This window comes from Pituophis catenifer, unplaced genomic scaffold (assembly GCF_029215685.1).
Source record: "Pituophis catenifer annectens isolate HBS135680 unplaced genomic scaffold, rPitCat1.0.hap2 SCAF_7, whole genome shotgun sequence".
Classification (NCBI taxonomy): domain Eukaryota; kingdom Metazoa; phylum Chordata; class Lepidosauria; order Squamata; family Colubridae; genus Pituophis; species Pituophis catenifer.
Window position 1 is genome coordinate 55285867 of NW_027256887.1, and position 23623 is coordinate 55309489.

The window sequence follows — 23623 nt, forward strand, 5'->3', positions numbered from 1 at the left end:
TTATTTGCATATTCTTTAAAAGAAAATTATTTGTCTTAAAATATTTTTTTTAATTTACAAGGTATTGGAAGAAGTATTTAACAAGCCTATACATTCAACATGGACTGTAGCATGTGAACCAAAAATCATGGATAATTTTATGTTAGCTAAAATGCATTTTATTATTAGTATATCTGCAACATTATATTGTGTTCCTGAAAAAGTAATGAGGACAGCATATTGTACTGACTCTGACACATTAAAAAAGTCAGGAAGAATTTCTGATGCACTCATGAAAGGTATTGATAAGTAAACTAAAAGTTTTATTTTAACTGTATGGTATATGAAGCTTAAAATATTTTGAAAAAGGTTATGCTTGCTTAACATGTCCCAAAAAGTGCTTCCCCACCCCAAATACCAACTGGACCATCTTGTTTTTTTTGGTTTTTTTTTAAGATGTTTCACTTTTCATCTAAGAAGCTTTTCAGTTCTAACTAATTGGTGGGGAATAGAAAGGATTTATACTCTTTGCAGTCAGACAGTCATTAACATCTGAGGGCCCTTGAGACCTCCTGGGGGTTATTCTGTGTCCTCAGGGTCACCTGAATCAGAGTGCAAATGAGTCTTGGGACTACTGAAAGGGCTGCAAACAGGAGCTTGTAAACAGGAGCTAAGTAATGTCCTATTTCTCCCCCTCTATTGAGAGAGGAGCTGTTCAATTTTGGAGAAATAAAACAACCACTACATGAATGCATGGCACAACACAGGAGAACCAATGCATCAGGACAGGATTAAACCATTCTTCTGCACTTGAAAGAAAAGGGCCACTCCAGGGTCACATTCTGGATAGGGAGGACCACTGGTTTGAAAAAAGAGTTAGGGAAGCTATCTATGCTAAAATTGATAATTGTCTCTCAACAGAGGAGTAGGGATAGGATACCCCTACTTAGCTCCTGTTTACAGTGCAAGAGGATTCCATCCTCACCTTCCCTGACCTGCATCCCATCTCTTGCATACCCTCACCCATGGTGCCTCTCACACACTCCCTTGCATCCTTACACATGTGTTGAATCCTTGACATTATACATTAACACTCAAGAATAGTAAATATACTTGAATGTAGCAGAGAAATTTTCGCTATTTTAAGAGTTACATGGTTTTGAGTGTTTTCATTGGAATTGATCGTGTATGTTATTTTTATAAAGGTTATGTATTGCCTCCAGCATTTACAAGTGGAAAACGAGAATCTGTCATGATTGTAGAACTTGAAAGGAACAGAGACACATTAAATGCTTCTATACTGAAGGTAATTATGAACATCCACAGTCAACATTAATAAAATATTTTTTGTATTTTTGGAAAGCAATTTATTTTATATAAACTAAATGATTTCCATACAAGGAAGTACACTTTTGTATTTTTGTGTTGAAGTCCAGGAATTTGAGCACAGGGTTCTATGAAGAGGATATGAGTAAGAATACAAGGAATAGGAAACAACAAAGATATTGTTGTGAAGTATGATACAAGTGCTGAACGAGGCTGAAGATTGGAATAAATGTCATCCTAGATCAGATTATTGATTCTTCAGGGAGGACAGACATTGAAATAATGGGAAATTTCAACTACCTATTCAATCAGATTATTGACTCTTCAGGGAGGACAGACATTGAAATAATGGGAGATTTCAACTACCTATTGAAAAATCAACTTGGCCAAGACTGTAAAATCCCCAAATTTCTCTCAATTGTCTTGTTGATTATTTCATTTTCCAGAAGACTGAAGGAGGATTGGCCTTCTTAGATCTGATACTAAAAGAGAGATGGCTGAAGAGTTAAAAACAGTGATAATTCTGTGAGGAAGTGACCATGTCATCTTGAGTTTCAAGCTAATTCAGATACAGAAATTGAAATAATATCATACATGTACATTAGACTTCAGAAAAAAATCCAGCAAGCTTAGAGAAATACTAGATAAGATCTCATGAGCAAAAATTATAGGGTCAAAGGGAACATAGGAAGATTGGAAATTCCTGAAAAGTACGGTGATGGAAGGAAATTTGCATGATTAAAAATAGGGACAAGAAATTTTAAAAAACTAAGGAGCTTTCAACTGAGTTAAGAATTAAAAGAGACATGTATAGAAAATGGAGGAGGAATCCCTATGGAGGTTTGTTGCATCTTGAAAATAATCAAAAGGTCTGGGTAACTACAGTTAGGCCAATCTGATGTTAATACAAGGCAAAACTTTGAATATGATTACTGAACAGTTGATTTTTAGCATTTAAAGACTATTGTACTTGGCAGGAGCCAGCAAGGTTCTATCAAGAATAAATCCTACTAAACCATCCTGGTCTTTTTATTTTTTTCCAATCTAATAGAAAATTGGAGAAAAATATACAACAGCAGCTATCTGCCAGTCTGTAAGCAGAGTAATTTAAAAACTGAACAGACCTGAAACAAACAGTATAGTTGAATAAGATGGCAAAAGAAAAGACAGATTTGAAAATGGGTTATTGCTGCCCAGGATCTGCAGAGATTAAAAAAACAACAACACACATTTTCCTAATGCACGGGTGTCAAATTCGCTGCCTCATGTTGCTGTCAATTGACATTTTGTGATGTTCCCATATGCAGAGCTGGGGTGGGCATGACGCATCTGGTCGACGGACCGCCAGTTTGACACCCCTGCCCTAATGTATCCCTTTGGGAGAGATAATTAAGCAGTAATTCCAAATGTTGATCGCTTCTTCATTCTAAGACAGCCTTGTTCCTTCTCAGTCATATGACCTAGAGCAGAACTATTCTTAAGAGGTTAGAAAGAGTTTTGGAAATATGCTCTGCATGCTTTCCCTACCTTGTTTGATAGAGTGACCATTTTAGTTTGACCATGGTAATGTGGTGAATATAATATAATTGATTTCCAAACATCATTCAACAAGGATGAGGGAAGTTTAAAAATATGAAACATAAATAAAAATCTATCCTTAGATTTTAATGCAGAACGTACCGAAATATGTGTGGAGTTACAGAAATGATAACCCTTGGGTCACAATGAGCCAGAATAATTGAATGTCTAAACAACATTTGAAAAATCAAAGACATGAGTATAGAATAGGGAAGCTGAGATGATAAACAAATTGATGCATAATACTTTCTGGTGGAAATGACCAATTATTCATTCTTTTTGGCAGGCAAATATCCAAGAAGATTTGACAGTGAAACCTACTTTTGTTTTATTATTCATTTTCCTAAAGTCTTACTGATACAGCACAATAAACAGATTCAATTTTCACAAAATTCTTAAAAGATAAATATTGGATCAGTTTTACTGAAAAGTATTGAAAAGTTGCGTTGAAATGTGTATCTAGCTACACATACATTGGACGGAGGGTTTCTTTTTTCTTTTTAATTATTGTAATATATATATATATATATATATATATATATATATATATATATATATATGTTTTCTCAGGTTTTCGCGGGTGTTTGTATGTAGGTCTTTGGTTATTCGGGTCTTCTCCCACGTAAAATTAATTTTACGTGGGAGAAGACCCAAATAACCAAAGACCTACATATATATATATATATATATATATATATATATATATATATATATATATATATATATATATATATCCATCCCTGTTAGCCACTTATAGTTGCATATTCAATATGGTATAGAATCATTTGTTTTGTATGTATGTATTATTTGAAGAACTAGCTGTGAAACTAATAATATTTGTGGATATTAATAACACCGAATGCTTCAATATTCACAAATACAATGTCAACAAATATCACATTCATTAATATAAGGAATTTAAATGCAAACATTTTCAATCTATAATATTTAAACCTGCTTAATTCATCTAATTATCTTGTTCCTTAATAGTGTTTGCTCATATTTAAATAATTTTTAGTTTTTTATTTTTATTAATTGATCAGTGATATAGTTTTAATTATTTTAGGGGATTTTATTGGCAGAAGCTGAAGAAAGGATTAATTTAATTCTTGAAACCATACAAAGTAAATATGGTGCACAGATATATAAGTGTTCAGCTGTAGAACTGGAAATTGTCATTGAAGCTAAACTTCAACTTGCAGCTATTGCTCAACAGAGACTCCAAACAGCTTTCAGGTGAATTTTTTTTTTTAAAAAAACTTGATAAATCCATTTTTCTACTGGAATAAAACTAACATTTGCTGAAAATAGTGCTTCATGGATGATTGTCTTAACTGATACTTTTTTCACTTCATTTAAAACATTGGAAAATTAGAAAAGCAGTTATTCATTGATAATTGAATTAACATTTGGTGACTGTGGCAAGAAACACATTTTCCTGAGCTGTTTGGAATGGCAACAGCTATTCATACCTTAATTGTTGTAATAAGCAGTATGTAGGGCTATCATATGTATATATTGAATTTTAAATTCCTAACAACTTCAATCTGAATCTCTAGTGTGTTTCTTAAACTCAGCAAATTTAAGGTGTGCGGAGTTTAAGTAAATCCATACACCTTTTAACATTGCTGAGGTTGACAAACTCTGATCTAAACAGCTGGCTTTTCAATGCAATAAGGTCTCTTGCCTTGGGCAGAGGGTTGGACTAGAAGACCTCCATGGTCTCTTCTCCTCTGTGATTCTATTAAAATCCCGTATGACTATTAACATATGACAGAGCTCCTTTGGAAGATGCTCCCATTATCTTTTTGCACAAATGAATCAAAATTAACAAGTAAATGAGTGGAAATTGGTAAATTATTACATAATCTATAGAATATTTACCCAATATACAATATTTCATTGTGTTTTTTGGTTACAGTGCTGCACTGGTTTTTTCTACAATAAAACTTCTTCAAGATGCAGAGGTTTTCACAGATAGACCTAATTCTCAAAAAGATGCAGATAAGGTATATTTCAGTATTCACATTTTATTAAGTTAATGAGGGAGGTTAGTGCTGAGAGCATTATGGATCACAATTTTATAATTAATATTAAAATACTTTTTAAATTGTTATATTGTTATTTAATGGATTTTAGTTTAATATAGAAGTATTCCATGTGGCATAATGAAAGCTATATATTTTACACTTAACAAAACATTTTAGTAAGCATGACATATAAGAGACATTCTATATGTTAAAATGCATTAATCAGTTATAGAACAATTGAACATTAAACCTAATAATCAGTTCATTTCCCCTTTTGATCAGGGATATGGTGGAAGGATTTCTACTGAGGATTCCAATCTAATTCACAATGTAACAGCACGAGAACATTTGAATATACACATATGGTTAAAATGTCGTTTGGCATTAGTGATTGCAATTACAGCACAGGCAAGAGGCATTGAAGTAATGAAAGGTAACCAGTGGTCAATGGTATATAAAGTCAGATAAATGCATAAACAAAATTTAATTCTCAAAGCTATCTGTGTTACCTCTTCAGAAATATTTATATATTTATGCATATTTTTCCATGATTACGTCCTTGCTAGAAATACTTTTTTGTAGAAGCTGATTTTCATTGCATCTTGCTGGCACTATAAACCTCTGTGAATTATCATAATTAGACATTGAGTCCTCTTGAGCAGTGGTCCCCAACCCCCGGTCCGCGGACCGGTGCCGGGCCGTGGAGTACCTGGCACCGGGCCGCGCAGCGGCCAGGGGACATAAACACTGCAGCGCAAAGGCTCCTGGGCCGTGCGCAAAAGCTCCTGGGCCGTGTGCAATGGGCCGTGCGCAAAAGCTCCTGGGCCGTGCCCCCACCCCTGCGCGCGCTCAGCGGGCCGCGGCGATAAAAAGGTTGGGGACCACTGCTCTTGAGCATTCAAGTAACATTGTAAATCTCTATAGGTGGTTCCTTGGTTAACAACTACTTGTTCAGCAATCATTCACACTTACAGTGGCACTAAATAAATGGTACTTATGGCTTCATCAAAGTTACAGCTATCAGTGATTTTATAGTCATATGATCGGGATTTGGGTGTTCAGAAACCAATCCAGGTTTCTGATCTTTGCAGTGTTCTGCAATTTGTGACCTTCTGCACAAGCTTCCCACAAGCAAAATCAGTGGGAAAATTTACAAGAAGTCAGAAGTCGCAATTATGTGGAGTTCTCATTTAATGTCCCATGGTAATTCACTTAAAGTTACTGCATCACTTAGCAATGGACATTCTGATCCCAATTACCATAGTTAAGCGGGTCTACATGTGGTGTATTGAGATAATAAAAGCAATATACTTTTGTTAATATTTCTCATAAAATAATATTAAGAACTATGTTGGATGTCAAATATCTTTTATATCAATTACAATAATAAAGTATTATAAAATGATACCATAATTATTTTTGGTGGTATTATTTTACTTTTCTTCAAGAAAATGAATTAACAGAGTGTTCTAGACTGATTAATGAAGTACAAATGGAAGCTGAAGCATTCAATGATGTTGAGACTCTTGCTGAAATTACCATGCAAGCCATTATACTTGGCCTTCAAGAAAGACTTCCAGTGGCTGATATTAAGCTTCATTTACAGGTATTAACACAAAAGTGAATTATCAATTATTTCCCAGTATCATTCTTATGAAACAAATGAATTTTGATGCTATTCATAATTTAATTTGCATTTTACAGTAAAATAATCTGAGATTAATTATTACTGCCTAACATTTCAGTATGTCATAAGGAAAATGCAGAAATAACATTTTCAGGCATTTGGTAGTCACATAATTTTTGCATGGAGTGAATACTGCATTAAGGGAGATTGAATCTTAACTGTTAGATTTGTGTAGTAGGTGGTTCCAACCATGCTGTTAACTGAATCTAATTTTGAGAAGAGTCATGTTCAAAACTCTGCACTGTTTTAAGAGGGTTAGGGTTATACTCTATAGTTTAGTTTAGTTTAGTTTTATTAAATTTATATACCGTACTTCTCCTGAAGGACTCAGGGTGGTCCTATAGATACTGCAGTCAAGAATTGTGTATACTTATCTATAAAACAGGACTATTGCTTGGCAGAAGAGTAGTTATAGAAAACAGGATAAATTTAGAAAACATGTCTTTGGTAATAGAATTTGAGAGCTGAAAATGTAGATCTGTCTGTCTGTCTTCCTGTCTGCCTATCTATCATCGATCTATCTTCTGTTCACACAGAATGTAATCAAATTGCTTGAAGAAAAGACACTGATTTCTCCACCAGCTAATTTACTATTAGTACAGAGTATGCTTCTGCTAGCTGATATAATGAGAACAGAAACAGAAGATGGTTCAGAATCATCTAAAACTGACCAGTTGAATGTATTAGTTCAGGCACACGCACTAGTAATTAAACAGGTAAGTATATACTAATAATTGAATATTACTATATTTTTTTAGTGTTCACTGCTTAAATACAAATAGCACTGACCCCAGCTTCATTGGAAAGGCTTAAATTTTGATGGTTTTCATTTCATCAGTCTTATCCTCAGCTACTGCATTTTTAAGTTTAAAATTGAATGTTAAATACAAAACGAATTTAATGTCAAGTATTGTTGGATTTTAAAACCAGGAATAAAACCACATTTAATTTTATTTTTGAAATTGGGTCAAGTATCTATGAATTAGATCCACAAATACTAATTACAAGTCTTTGTTTTACTTAGTTGAAAACAGTATTAGTTGAGCTCTTCATATAATACTGTATCATGGAGAGTTCTTCATTCCCACAGACCTCTGTTAAATTTTTCTCTTTTTTCTCTAAACAGTTAGCGATCAGGGCTTAATGAACATGAACCCTCATTAGGGAATTTTGAGATTATTTCCCCTCCAATGATCTATATATAATACAAATTTTAATTTATGCTGATATCGGGGCTCAGAAGACATAGATTGCCAAAGTCAAATTCTGAATTTTTTTGTAATTTTTTAAAAAAGGAAAGTACTTTCTTCTTTTCTTATGGACACTTCAATGAAGCTTTTAAGTATGAAGTGGGAAATAATCTATTTAGAGACTGAGATACATTTATGTGACTTATTTTCCAGCCATTCCCTTCTCTTTGTCTTTTTCCCTAGTCAGTAAATTGATGTCCCATGCTGTTGGGCTATTATGAGTTATTATAGGGATAAATGGTTTGTCCCTTAGGATATTTTGATAATGTGCATATCTTTCATTACAAAGTTTGACATTTTCAACAGCTGTTTATTTTGGGGCAATCACTTGAACAACATGGAGAAGATCCTACTTTAACAACTCTAAAAATGCCTATGATGAACATATACCTGCCACACATCGCACTGCTGGCAAAAGTCAAAATGAGAATTGGTAAGGACTTTTTAATACAATATAAGCTTTTGTTTTTTCTGAAGATTATTTAATAAATTTAAGGAGTTTAATGTATGTGAAATCTATTAATTTCATATTTAAAGTTTTACTATAAATTTTTGGCTAGCATCAATACATATGAAGACATTGTAAAGAAAAACATCAGGATGGTTATATATGACTTACTATAATTTACAATGCCTACAACTATTTTGTGTTTCATAGTTTTGATAATTTATAGCAGATATAAACTATATAAAATGAACAGGATAATGTTTAATGAATTTATATTAAAATAATCTTTCTTTATAAAACAGAAATCCTAATTCTTCAGTCAAACATAGAAGCAAATTCTTACTCAAATGTGGAAGCTAGATAAATTTTATTTTAGCACACTTATATGGCAACCCAGCTCACACACAGGTATCTCACAACATCAAAAATCCACAACATAAAAACCATAAACCCCAACCTCCATGACAACAGCAACATATTCAAACCAATCACTTTATTACTCCAAAAAATTTTCACTTTTGTAAGATCAGAAGCTTTGCGTTGAGCTGTAGTACCTGTTTTGTAAAAGGCAGAGCTGCAGAAATTAATTGATCTGTTGCTTCTTTCCTCAGTACATTTTCTCATGACTACCAGATTTTCCTGTTTTCAGGAATGAGCTGGTTGTAAATTTCTCTGTAAATTTCTCTGTTATGTTGTCCTTTGAGTAATAAAAAGTGTTGATGGAATAAACAGATATAATGGAGTGAGAATTAAGAAAATATAAATCACATGGAAGTTATATGATTTTCTATTTAAAATCAACATTCCATGGATACTGCAAAATCCCCATTCCCTCCCCACTCCTGGAGGAAGTATATTGCAAAATCTCCATTCCCACCCCACTTTGGGGCCAGCCAGAGGTGGTATTTGCCGGTTCTCTGAACTACTCAAAATTTCCACTACCGGTTCTCCGAACTGGTCAAAATTTCTGCTACCGGTTCTCCAGAATCTGTCAGAACCTGCTGGATTTCACCCCTGTTTTACAGCCCATTTATGACTATGTACGACTTTTTCAGTATCCCTTAGTCAACATGATCATTGTTACAGTCAGTACATGTTGTCCTCCTGTGCCTGAGCTGCATTATTTTTTCCTCCTCTTGCAGAGCAGAAAGATTGGAGAGAGGAATTGCAGGAAACTGAAATTTACAGTACTCTTGTGAAATCGCTTTTTCTCCCGATGTCTCCACTCTGTGAGGGGAAGGGGAGAAAAAAAAAGCAAGCAATTTCTGTGGGCAGTCATTCTTTTGTTTAACCCTTTCCTGCTGCTGGCAGAGACAGATTGCTTTTGATGTGTAGAAGAACAAAACATCTGGAAAGCAGAGTCATGGTCATATAATTTCCCACTTAGCAACTGCTTTGCTTAGCAGTGCAGTTGCTGGTCCCAGTTTGGATCATTAAGTGAGACACTACGTGTATGTAGTTTAGAGAAGATATAAGTATGCACTTCTAAATTTCAGTTGCAAAGTATATGTCTGGAATAATTCATTTCTTGTATTAAGGGACTACATTTCATTTATTCAATGTTTGACTTTTATTTTGCTTTAGAAATAACTGGTGAAATAATTTCCTGTAAATTGATTTCTAGGGCATACCTTAACTTTAGAATTATCATGTAAATCCAAACCACAAAGTGAGTTGCAGTGGTTAAAAGCCCTACAATACACAGAAACAGCACTAAATCTTTCCGTAGCATCAGTAAAAGAAGATTTAGATCTAGAAGCAGAACTTCTTTTTCGAAAAGGTAATATACAACTCATTTTTTTCTAAAGAGTTGCTCAAATTTCATGTTGCATCTGAGACCTAGAGAGTTGGTAACCTAGAGCCCTAACAGTTTATAGTATTCTGTTTTGTATACTCTGTGCTTCCTATTGCAAAGTATTGTATGTATAGCTCCCTCTGCAGATGAGTGGCTAATTAAGTTATGGGTATATGTCTTGATATCCAATAACTTTCAAGCCTCAGGGAAATCAGAAAATCTAGGCAGTTTTAATGACTATAAAGGTTTATTGCAAGTTTAAGCTCTATACTACCAGTAGAGCTTTGAACTACTACCAATCAAAGCAAATCGGTGGTAGATAAGAGTAAAAAAAATTGAAGGTGGGCTGATCGTAAATCTCTTTTGGGCATAAAGGGACTCATGACTGATGATGCATTTGACTCCTTCCTCAGGCTCAACCTGATCATCTACATCAACTTTGTATTGTATGCTAAAAGTAAATCTGATACTGAATTTATTTGAACTTGGAAATTTTTGTATTACAATTCTAAATATACACTTAGGGCATAAGTTTGAGTTTCTCTTAACATAAAATTTTAATATGCTAGATCTTAATAATCTATTAGATGAAATAGGATTTTCAGCTGCTTAATAGAAGTTACTGTCATTCTTAATTTTATTTTATGATTTCTATTGTGTTGATTCCTACTATTGATATTCATATATTATTCGGATTTTAACAGTGATCTGTAGTTTTCTGCGATCTGTAGTTTGTAGTTTAAGTTACTTAAAACTAATTAATGAAATATTTAACATTGAAACTTAATTCCTTGATAAATTCCATTTCCTCATTTGTGTTTTATTTATTTTATTTTTATTTATTTATTTCTCTTTTCTTTGTCGTTGCCTTTTTAAAATATTCTTAAGAAAATATAATTTAAAAGAAAATAGTATTCTGCTTTATTAGCTCTATCAGGAAAAACAAAACTCTTTAAATAAATTCATGTGTGTCATTTTTAGGAAGAATAGAACGTCAACTTGATTCATTAGGTCTTAATAAATCAGAATTAGCTGTTGACAGCTTGCTGGATGCCATAAATTTCAGCCTGCTGAGTTACCAGCACTATGGGTGAGCAGTTTTTTCCCTATGTTATTTAGATTAGTATGTCATTTAAAAGAAAACAATAATTAAAACATACAATTTATACTGAAAAGTTCAGACCATAAGACATACTTATTCACTTAAAAATATAAATAAGTATTTGCCAAATGCTAACATAAGATGTTTGGATTCCTTGCTTTTCCATTTATTTTTTGCAGATTAATAAGAAGATCATACATGGAGATAGCACTGCTTTACTTTTATTTATGTACAAACAAGGAAGAGTCTCCAACTTCAGGTACTGTGAAAGGAAGAACATTTAAGCAGAGGGTATGTATAATTGTTTATAAGGCTAACCATATATTTAAACACCAAGTTTAGTATTATATTACAGGTCTAGAAAGATATATGCCTGAATATAGAGACATTGTTATTGCTTTGTGCAACATTCTTGCATCTGGTTTGCATGAAGTTGAATTGATGGGAGAGGTCAAAATGTCAAGACAGTGAGCAAGGTAATGTGTTTGAAATCCTATCATCGTTGTATAAGAATCAATGTTATATTGTACAGCAGCCCTTGTTAAGTAATTGTTCACATTTACAATGGTGAGAAAAAATAAATTTGCAACCAATCCTAGCTACTGCTCCATTTAACGATCCAGTTGCTGCTGCCAGTTGAGGTTGTTCAATGAGCCATGGCGCAAAGAGCAAATGAGGACTATATCTGTGTATAGATAGATAGATAGATAGAGAGATAATTTTAATCATGCTGCTGTTATCATTTGATATTATTTACTTCTACATACACTATTGCATATATTATATATATGCATATATATATATAATATAGGGTACTACACTATATATATATATATATATATATATATATATATATATATATATATATATATATCTTTTTTCTTTTTTCATAGGCTTTTATGTGCATATTCTTTCTAGCCAGGTTTTACCTATGTAAACTTAGTTGTTCTTCAGCCCTAGGTTCTGTGAAATCTCATTCACAAGTTCTTGGGCCCTTTTTCTGCTGCCAAACTGCAACTCTGTGTTGCTTCCTGGGAGACCCATTCTGCTGCCAAACTGCAACTCTGTGTTGCTTCCTGGGAGACCCAGATAGCTATTTCTACCTCTTAAGGCGTCATCAGTGGGCCACACCCACTTCCCAATTATCCTCCCTGTAAAAGGCATAATGTATCTTTTTTCTTTTTTCATAGGCTTTTATGTGCATATTCTTTCTAGCCAGGTTTTACCTATGTAAACTTAGTTGTTCTTCAGCCCTAGGTTCTGTGAAATCTCATTCACAAGTTCTTGGGCCCTTTTTCTGCTGCCAAACTGCAACTCTGTGTTGCTTCCTGGGAGACCCATTCTGCTGCCAAACTGCAACTCTGTGTTGCTTCCTGGGAGACCCAGATAGCTATTTCTACCTCTTAAGGCGTCATCAGTGGGCCACACCCACTTCCCAATTATCCTCCCTGTAAAAGGCATAATGTATCTTTTTTCTTTTTTCATAGGCTTTTATGTGCATATTCTTTCTAGCCAGGTTTTACCTATGTAAACTTAGTTGTTCTTCAGCCCTAGGTTCTGTGAAATCTCATTCACAAGTTCTTGGGCCCTTTTTCTGCAGAAAAAGGGCCCAAGAACTTGTGAATGAGATTTCACAGAACCTAGGGCTGAAGAACAACTAAGTTTACATAGGTAAAACCTGGCTAGAAAGAATATGCACATAAAAGCCTATGAAAAAAGAAAAAAGATACATTATGCCTTTTACAGGGAGGATAATTGGGAAGTGGGTGTGGCCCACTGATGACGCCTTAAGAGGTAGAAATAGCTATCTGGGTCTCCCAGGAAGCAACACAGAGTTGCAGTTTGGCAGCAGAATGGGTCTCCCAGGAAGCAACACAGAGTTGCAGTTTGGCAGCAGAAAAAGGGCCCAAGAACTTGTGAATGAGATTTCACAGAACCTAGGGCTGAAGAACAACTAAGTTTACATAGGTAAAACCTGGCTAGAAAGAATATGCACATAAAAGCCTATGAAAAAAGAAAAAAGATACATTATGCCTTTTACAGGGAGGATAATTGGGAAGTGGGTGTGGCCCACTGATGACGCCTTAAGAGGTAGAAATAGCTATCTGGGTCTCCCAGGAAGCAACACAGAGTTGCAGTTTGGCAGCAGAATGGGTCTCCCAGGAAGCAACACAGAGTTGCAGTTTGGCAGCAGAAAAAGGGCCCAAGAACTTGTGAATGAGATTTCACAGAACCTAGGGCTGAAGAACAACTAAGTTTACATAGGTAAAACCTGGCTAGAAAGAATATGCATATATATATATATATATATATATATATATATATATATATATATATATATAATATAGGGTACTACACTATAGACACTACTACACGTATACACTACAGACACTATTACTGCACTTCTCAACTTTTTTGGTTTCGGGACCACTTTATATTTTAATAATAATAATAATAATAATAATAATAATAATAATAATAATAATAAATCATAATTTTATTTCTATACCGCCCTTCTCCTGAAGGACTCAGGGCGGTGTACAGCCAATTTAAAAACACAAGACACAACAATGATTAAAAATTAAAATAATTAAATAGATTTGGCCGGATTAAAACCCCAAAAATTTAAAATAGCCCAATTTAAAATTATTATGTTGATAGCCCGGCCTGGCGGAACAACAGGGTCTTCAATGCGCAGCGAAACACCCGGAGGTCGGAGATCTTATGTATTTCCGGGGCAGTTCATTCCACAGGGCTGGGCTCCCACAGAGAAGGCCCTTCCCCTGGGTGTCGCCAGCCGACATAACTTGGCTGATGGCACCCTGAGGAGACCCTCTCTGTGGGAGCGGAGTGGTCGGTGGGAGGCTATTGGTGGCAGAAGACGGTCTCGAAGGTACCTGGGTCCTATGCCATGGAGCGCTTGATTGATGACTCCAAGGAGCTTTGATTTATGTGGTTGAATTTATCAATATATACTGTATTAGAAATTAAAATTGGAAAAATGTTAAAATATTTATTTCACTTTGTGGACCCTCTGAAAGGATCTCATGTTGAGAAGAACTGCATTATGCTGATCCCTGAAATATTGAAGTGGAGTATCTAAGCGCAAATCCACATAGCTTCCTTGCCTGTTGTGAGGACAACCCATTAATAAGTCTTTGATCATATATCTGCAGGCCTCTGCTTCTCTTCTATCTGCCCCTCCCCACAACTCACCCAGCTCAAGAATAATTGGAATGCTATACTTTGGAAATGATATTTTCCTGACTATCCCACATGAAGATGATGTTTATAAATGGGCATTGCAGAAGTGGCCTGAAATGATCTGCTCCATGCCAGCAGATCTTGTAGCTCCAATTGATTCTGCTAGTTTTCTGTGGAACCACTTCCTTCAGTCAGGTCCCTGACATTGCTCTGTCTTCCTTTGGCTGTAAAAAAGACCAGAACTCTCCTTTTGAAGCCACTTTGTTTTTAAAGTATTACGGACCATCTAATGCAGTGTTTCTCAACCTTGGAAGCTTGAAGATGGGTGGACTTCAACTCCCAGAATCTCCCAGCCAGCAGTGCAGGCTGGGGGATTCTGGGAGTTGAAGTCCACCCATCTTCAAGCTACCAAGGTTGAGAAATACTGATCTAATGTGAAGACATCAAACCAGCCTTGTTAACACCAACAAGAAGTAGATGAAACTAAATAAAAATACTTGACTCTTTCTATAGCCTACCCTGGCAGGAAATTACCTTCTCATTAGCTGCTGTTTTCAGGAAAGTCCCAGTTTCTCACATCATTCCCTGGCATTGTGTTTTTAGGATACTTTAAGTTCCCACTCTCATGGGAGAAGATACCCTACACATATAAGTTGTATTCACTACCAAATCTGACACCCCCCACCCCTGAACTGTTTAAAGTGCCCTCATGAAAACATGACTGAGAATGACAACAGGAGGAAGAATCAGTTAAGAACCTGTGGTCCAGTAAATTACATTGTTTCTATTCACCAATCATATCTCGGAGATAGTATGGATAGCATGTTGACCTCCTAGGAAGAGAAAAATAATAAAAGGTCACCCAGAGGGATCTACCTAAAACATTTTGCCTTTGCTCAGGGCTGCTCAACAAACTGTCAATGCTTTTCTGGGAGCCTAGTGTTCACCTTTTTATTTATTGTTTGCATGCTAATAAAATATTATCATCATCAAACTGGGTTGCTTCAGGTAAGGCAGGTTGTGGCTACAGCACCACAATAATCTGCACAATTAATCCCTTTCTCAAGCACCAACTCTTCAGCATAATTTCAACTGCTCATGTATTTTGGCTTCACAAATTCAGACAACCAATGGTAGCAGCCAAAAAGTACAAAATATCCCTCTTGTCTGCCATGGGTAAAATAGCTGATCAATTGGCCCAAAGGCTAAAAGAATAATATACAAAATTTCAACAGGAGTGTAGTGATTAAACAGGAGAGAACAAAGTTGTTTTACTATACTATATATATATATATACTATACTATATATTAGTGGTTGAAGTATATTATTTAATGCCTGGGACACTTTGGAAAATTTGTAACTTCCTTGAAATATGTAATATATTTATTCACCAATATTGCAAATATACTTATTTTTAATTCTTTCTCCCGCCTACTTGCTCTTTAGCACTCTGGCATGTCATTTTATTTGGAGTAAACATGCAAGCATACTTAGCACTGAAGCACTGTGTTGCATGTATTTAACATTTTTAAATTCTAAAAAGGCTTTTGATTTCAGAGGTCTTCTCAGAAGTAAAATTGATGCTCATCTTTCTGTTTGTAGCATGCTGAATTTGTTTTTTTTAAGTGAAAAGAATTTTAAAAAATTAATGTCAGGTGAGACAGGGACCTTGGGAAAAAGTTACAATAGCACTTATTAGCACCATACTGAGGAACCTTAGCCAGAGTTTCAGAGTGCTTACTGTGTATTGAAATTGCTGGGAACTGAATGAATATCAGGTACCTTTCTGAAAGAAGCAAACAAAATTGCGATTCCATTTAAGGGACAGAACATGAACCATTAAGTAGTAATTTTCTACACACTTACATTTGAGTAAACCAATGAAGTTTATTTCAGAGTAGATACGTATGTTTCCATTAAGGTTGATTGTTTTTTCATAGCATTTCGGAAGTTTTTCGGCTAGTATAATTTTTAAAATGTACCTAGATGCTCTTTCTCATAATCTTATCATTTTGTACCAACCTGAATCAATCTTTGTTACATTCAGTTTAATAACAGACTTTCAACTACTTCCGAGGAAATTACTGTTCTTGAAATGTACAGAGTACAAGCCTGGATTGCTGTAAGAAGTGCTGCACAGGTTTGTGGTGCTTTTTGTAAAATCTGATTTATCTTCACTTATTTTTTCCCCCCACATAGCTTTCTGATGGAGAAACACTCCAGGGAATTTATATTTTACATTGAAAGGAGTAAAGGAAGGATACAATGGCAATATTTTGTATCTTTTATATGCAGGTAGTCCTTGTTTAGCAGTGATGAAAAAGCAACTTTACAACAGATCTGTAAAGCAAAGGAAAGCTAAAATAGGATTGTATACACAATCACTGGTTCACTTAGTGACTGTTTTGCTTAACAACTTAGTTGCTGGTCCCAGTAGTAGTCACTAAATGAGGATTACTTTTATTAGACAAGCGTTGTAATTTCAACTTTAAGATTATTTTTGTATCATTAAGGTATCATGTTAAAACTTACAAAATCATAATGGCTGATTTCAGCAATATTGCTGTTCAAATTATTTTACATTTTAAAGGTTCATTTAATAATTAACATTTGCAAATTTTAAATATTTTAAGGCTTCTCTTCAGTATAGAATCAGAAATCTTCCTTTTTGTATCACTGTAGTATGTTTTAACAGTGGTTGTTCACCTCAACATTTGACTGATGAGAAGATTAATTAGTCTAGTATGGTAGTTTTTATATGTTTCTAGTTTTAAGCTTACTATTTTAAATCTAGGTCAGTGAAGCAATTCTGACTTGTCAGCAATTAACTGGAAGAAAGGCTATTAAATTGTATCACATGAGACAAAGAGTGCAACAAATTATGCCTGAATTTGCTCTTCTGGATCTCAGTTCTTCTTACAAAGATTTTTTGTCTGGTATTTGCTTTTTCATATTATATTGTTACCTGGTCTAAATGTTGATACAGTAGAAAATTAGAGTGTTCATGACTGTCTGTTTTAGGTGACAGGGAAAAAAAAAAGCCACAGTGACAAAAAATGTTTTTTTTTAAGTAATAAGAAAAAAATTGCCTCTTAGAGTCCTAAACAAATCCATATAAATCTAATTTCAATTATATTGTTTGTAAACATTGCAAACATCTGGCTGAGATAATGTTAATCATCATAATAATTAATAATAATAAATTAATAATTATTTTGCTACTTATTTCTATATAACTTTTGTTAAATGGTACAGGTAGATGTTATTATGCTCTTGATCCCAATCTTCACAAGTGTTTATTCATCATGCATTTCACTAATAAGTTGTTTCACAATTATATCAGGTGGCAAAATAAAGCAGTCATTAAAATATACAGCAAATGTATACTTCTCTAAAAACTTAGAGAAAGAAAACAATCAAAACAAGAGCCTTGGTAGTACAGTGGTCTAAAGCACCCTGTTATTAAGAACAGCTGCCTGCTATTACTGCAGGTTCGAATCTCGCCAAGGCTCAAGGTTGACTCAGCCTTCCATCCTTTCTAAGGTAGGTAAATTGAGGACCCAGTTGTGGGGGCAATAAGCTGACTTTGTATAAATATACAAAAGAATGAAGGCTATTGCTTAGCGCATTGTAAGCTGCCCTGAGTCTCCGGAGAAGGGCGGCATATAAATCAAATTTAAAAAAAAAAAAAATTTTTTTTTTAAAATCACTTTGTTGCTTAAAATGCAGTAAAGATATTGGTTTACACATGTGTATATATTACAGGATTTAGACAGCTAAGTCTGGCAAGATCAGAAGGAAATGGCCTGAAACCAGATTAGTCCGTAACCGTAAGATAGCCATGTAATAATTAAAGCCTTCACTATTGGCAGAGGATTATTGGGTAGCATTGATAAGCTACCCAAAATATGCTTACAGGAACAGAGACAATGGGGCTTAAACTTTTGAGAATCCTTATGAATTTTCAATATTCTGCATCAATGTGACCTAAAACATGATCTATTCTCCATACAATTCCTAAAATTAGATACACATAATCCAATTAAACAATGAGTTAAAAACATTATACTTGTACATTCATCCATTGAGGAAAATGATCACAAGCTACCTGTGTATTCACGTCTGTATAACAGCTCTGTACCTCTGTCCAGAGCTCTGCACCTATGTATTATAGCTAATTCTATTGCTAAATTTAGCATAGTATAAATCCTTAAAATTTACTGCTTCGTTACAGTGTTTTATTTAAGGTTTTTTTTATATATATTTCATATTCTAGGAAAATACGAAGTTACTTATAAAATTCCCATGGTGTCTTCTGTACAAGAGACAAAATCAGAATGTGATGGAGTTGAAAGAGTTGCTTCTAAAGAAGGCCAGGGCAGACTGGAAATACCTTGGCTTCATGTACTACGCTACCATACATACTTAACCAGGTTTTTGAACCTGAGTCCGCTGGCTGGTAGGAAGCTTTGCTTTGTTAAAGAAGTAATATATCTGTTGTGACCCAGGCCCAAGTAGGTATTATAAGACGCAATCAGTTCGAAAACAGACTTTATTAGAACAGCTGAGAATTAACTCATTCTCAGCGTAATCCAAACTAATTTAAAACAAATTCTTCATAACACAATTCTTCAGCCTTATCACCAACTTTGGTCTAATTAGGCAACCTGCCAAAGGCTTTTCTTAGTAAAAGTTCAGAAGCAGAAGACGCCAGCAGACAAGACACAAATCTATCAATGTTGTTTTCCAACAAAGAGCCCAAGAGCTGTTGCTGCTTTTTTAAGCCTTATGGAAGAGGCCAATCATCTCTTGGCCCTACTCCCAAGTCGTCCTTTTTGCTTTAGCTGCTCTTGCCTTCTGGCAGCTCTTCTCGTGTGTGCACTAGGAACAGGCTTCTCCTGTTCCTCTGCCTCTCTGCTGTCAGCCTCTGGAGGCTCCGGAGTCCGCACATCACTCCCAGATGGCCCTGGCCCCATCTCTGCCTCCAATGCAGAGCCCTCATCCAGGCCTTCCCTAGCCTCCAGGACTGGTCCATGTTCTTCCTCAGCCTCCTCACTGTCCGACTCCGCTGCCAGTTCTGCAGGCTGCTGGCGGACCACAAAAAATATCTTAGATTTTTAATATTGTGCTACAACCAGGTCTGTTGTTTCTATAAAATAGTATACCCATATTCTAGCATCAGTATTTTGATACATTACACAAAGGAAACTAGTTTTATTGTTTGATTGTTTTCCTAATTATAAAAAAGTTGCATTTTTAAATGTATGGATTACCATCCATCTTTTCATGTATTAAACAAGAAGTGTTTCCTTTTAAAAATTTAGTTTTGTAAAGGTTTTAATTTTACTTCCCACTTAATTTAGCCATTGTATACAAATACAAAGGAACATTAGGAAATCATGCAATTCCCCAGAATCCCCTCTACCTGGTTGAGGGCTTTAGACTTAATTACTGCAAGTAGTACAAATGGAGTAGCAGGGGTAGTAGTGTTGGGCAGTGTTTTAAATCAATGTAAAATTGATATTTTGCATGAGAAAGGTATTAACGCTCTGAGTACAATGTCTAGCACATGGGTGTCTAAACTTTTGGCTTGATGGCCCCATTGATGGAGGAAGATTGATTTTGGGTTACTTATATTATTATTATTATTATTATTTATTAGATTTCTATACCGCCCTACTCCCGAAGGACTCAGGGCGGTGCACAGCCAGACAATAAAAACACATACAATACAAAATTTAAAAAATAGAATAAAATCAAATTAAATAATTTTGGCCCCGACAAATTTAAAACCCCAAACTTTTAAAACCAATTTAAAATTGAATATATAAATACTAAAAGATATTTAAAATTTTAAAAATCTTTTATAAAAGAGGGGGAAAATTAGGCCAGGCCGGCCTGGTGAAATAGTAAGGTCTTTAAGGCGCGGCGGAAGGTGCGCAGATCCGGGATCCTCCGTATCTCTGGGGGGAGCTCGTTCCAGATAGTAGGTGCCCCCACAGAGAAGGCTCTCCCCCTGGGGGCCGCCAGTCGGCATTGTTTGGCTGACGGCACCCGGAGGAGCCCCTCTCTATGGGAGCGTACCGGCCGGTGGGAGGCTATTGGTGGTAGTAGGCGGTCCCGCAAGTACCCGGGTCCTAAGCCATGGAGCGCTTTAAAGGTGGTAACCAAAACCTTGAAGCGCACACGGAAGACCACCGGGAGCCAGTGCAGCTCGCGCAGGAGAGGTGTTACATGGGAACGCCATGTCGCTCCCATTACCACCCGCGCGGCCGCACTCTGCGCCAGTTGGAGCCTCCGGGTGCTCCTCAAGGGGAGCCCCATGTAGAGAGCGTTGCAATAGTCCAGGCGGGAGGTGACAAGGGCATGAGTGACCGTGCGTAAAGAGTCCCGATCCAGAAAGGGACGCAACTGGCGAATCAGGCGAACCTGATGAAAAATCCTCCCGGTCACGGCCGTCAAGTGCTCTTCTAAAGACAGCCATGAATCCAGGAGGACGCCCAAGTTGCGAGCCCTCTCCGTGGGGGCCAATGATTCGCCCCCAATAGTCAGTGATGGCGTCAACTGACTATATCGGGACGTCGGAAACCACAGCCACTCAGTCTTGGATGGGTTGAGCCTGAGCCTGTTCCTCCCCATCCAGATCCGTACGGCCTCCAGGCACCGGGACATCACTTCAAGGGCATCGTTGGGGTGATCCGGGGTGGAGATGTACAGCTGGGTGTCGTCAGCGTACTGATGGTACTCCACCCCGAAACCACGAATGATCTCGCCCAGCGGCTTCACATAAATGTTGAACAGGAGAGGCGAGAGGACCGACCCTTGTGGCACCCCACATATGAGGGGCCTCGGGGTCGACCTCTGTCCCCCTGTCAACACAGACTGCGACCGGTCAGAGAGAAAGGAGGAGAACCACCGCAACACAGTGCCTCCCACCCCCAACTCTTCCAACCGGTGCAGCATGATACCATGGTCGATGGTATTATAAAATATATAATATAGTTAATGTATATAAAACACAACAATGTTAAAAGTTTATGATCTTGTGGGGATGCATTACTAGCTGTCCAGGGCTGCATGTTGCCAATTTTCAGTGTCTGCCAGACTGAGAGTAACACTGATGTAGCTGTATGAGAGAACTTTATCAGGATGACACAGCAGCAATCAGTGATCTTTGCAGTGTTTCCTTCTGTCTCAGGTGTTCATTTAACAACCAAGTCTCTGGAACAGGACTTGGTCACTAAATAAGGAGAGGGTAAATAGAAGTGATCTAGACGAATCAAAGATTCTACGAAAAAAATATGGCCCAGGTCTTACCACTAATGTTTCTAAATGTTCCAAGATCTGAGAAAAACTGATGCCAGGCTTGACAGTTACTTGAAGTACACTCTATAATTTCATAATTTACTATGGAAAAATCTTTACTTTGATTTATTCCTCCTGATTAGTAATGTCTCAAAAAACCTGTTTTGAAATGCAGGTGAACTATTTTGTAATTTTTATAATAGGTCATACATATTACTATAGAATTACAGCTAAATAAATTAAATACATACATACATACCTTACTGTTATTATTTTCCACAGCTGTCCCAAAAGCAGGAAAAGGCTTATTTGTTAAAGAAGATGTGCTGTATACCTCAGTGTTTGACACAACAATTGCCCTGCGCTTGGCAAAACTTCATTCTTTTTTAAAAAGCCATTTGCCTATTTATTCTGGCTGCTGTCTTCAAGAACCTCCAAAACAGCTGTATGACTTGGAGAAGCCTTTCTTTAGCCTGACTGCAATTGGAAAGGTAACTTGAGAATTGTAATTTTAAAATGTATTGATACTTAGTATTCCATTTGTCTGTAAAATATGTAAGATATATAAATAAAATAAAATTATAATAAAAGTAATAAAATGATTATATTATTTATTTATTCTACATATGCTGCCAAAGGGGTTTTGTTTTGGTTCTTTTGGCATCAGGATAGAAATATGTTTTATTAAATATTTAGAACTGTCACAATAAAGAATAAGAATTAGAAAATATAGAAATAATAGAAAAGAAAATATAATTATTTTTATTTTGATATGATTATGATGTGGTCATTATTTGGCTGTGCTGTGAAGATTTAATCTATTGCTTTAGCAATATCAAGTAAATTCTTAAACTGGTGAGATAGGCGGCTATATAAATTTGATTAATAAATGAAGCCTATCTTTTACCATTTTTTCTTTGGGGAAAGTAGGAAAAAGACATTTTGACATTTTCAGGATTATTCTCCCATCTCGGGTCGGGTCGGGTTTGGCTTTGAAGCGCGGCATGGGGGGTTGGAGACCCGGGGTCGAGGGGGGGGGGGCTAGAGCTTATCCAGATAGTGTTTTTAACATCAATACTGTGAGTGGGAGGGGCAGATATGGCGGGAGCAGGGGGCCACATCATGTTAGGGGAGAGCGTGCTCGCTGTTTACGAGCAGTGGTGTGCTCCGGCCCCCAAGGCTCCACCCGTTCCCCAGGTTGCACAGACCCTCAGGGCCCGGGCCTTCGGCTGATGTTGTGCAATGCCAGGTCTGTAGTAAATAAGGCCCCCCTCATTTGTGATTTTGTTCAGGAGGGGGGAGCGGACCTGGCAGGTATTACAGAGACCTGGTTGGGCCAGGAGGGAGGGTTCCCCTTGTTGAAATGTGCCCACCAGGTTTCCATGCATTCCATCAGCCGAGGTCACAGGGGAGGGGCGAGGGGTAGCGGTTATTATTAAAGAAGGTCTTAGATCGAGAGAGGCCACTGTTCCTCAGACGGCCGGCTGTGAGTCCCTCTTTGTGAAGTGGGGTCATGGGGTACAGATGGGTTTGCTGATCACGTACCTGGCTCCCTGCCACGTGGCAGCAGCCCTGCCCGAGCTCCTCAACGTTATCGCAGCGGTGGCGGTTGACACCCCTAGACTTATGGTCATGGGGGATTTCAACCTGCCATCCATGGGTGTGATGTCTGAGATAGCTCGGGAGTTCATGGCTTCCATGACAGCTATGGACCTGACCCAGCTAATTCATGGCCCTACCCACACGGGGGGAAACACGCTGGACCTGGTTTTTGTCTCTGGACAGTGGTTGAGTGATCTTGATATAGGGGATATAGTCACGGAGCCCTTGTCATGGTCGGATCACTCTCTCCTTCGCCTTGACCTTCGAACTGCTGCACCTTGCCGCAGGGAGGCGGAGCCGGTAAGATGGTTCCACC

General features: G+C 36.7%; 1 protein-coding gene across 1 annotated transcript in view; it reads left to right on the forward strand.

The window, feature by feature from the left end:
• CFAP54 (cilia and flagella associated protein 54) overlaps positions 1 to 23623 on the forward strand; it is a 135277-nt gene that overhangs the window by 94125 nt on the left and 17529 nt on the right. Inside the window, exons 51-65 of the mRNA XM_070947348.1 lie at positions 62 to 278; positions 1185 to 1285; positions 3950 to 4119; positions 4805 to 4892; positions 5196 to 5346; positions 6362 to 6519; positions 7137 to 7316; positions 8157 to 8283; positions 9923 to 10078; positions 11075 to 11183; positions 11375 to 11486; positions 16448 to 16540; positions 17195 to 17336; positions 18677 to 18859; positions 21988 to 22196. Of these exons, the coding sequence (XP_070803449.1) occupies positions 62 to 278; positions 1185 to 1285; positions 3950 to 4119; positions 4805 to 4892; positions 5196 to 5346; positions 6362 to 6519; positions 7137 to 7316; positions 8157 to 8283; positions 9923 to 10078; positions 11075 to 11183; positions 11375 to 11486; positions 16448 to 16540; positions 17195 to 17336; positions 18677 to 18859; positions 21988 to 22196 (2196 nt within the window). The remainder of the gene's footprint in view (positions 1 to 61; positions 279 to 1184; positions 1286 to 3949; positions 4120 to 4804; positions 4893 to 5195; positions 5347 to 6361; positions 6520 to 7136; positions 7317 to 8156; positions 8284 to 9922; positions 10079 to 11074; positions 11184 to 11374; positions 11487 to 16447; positions 16541 to 17194; positions 17337 to 18676; positions 18860 to 21987; positions 22197 to 23623) is intronic.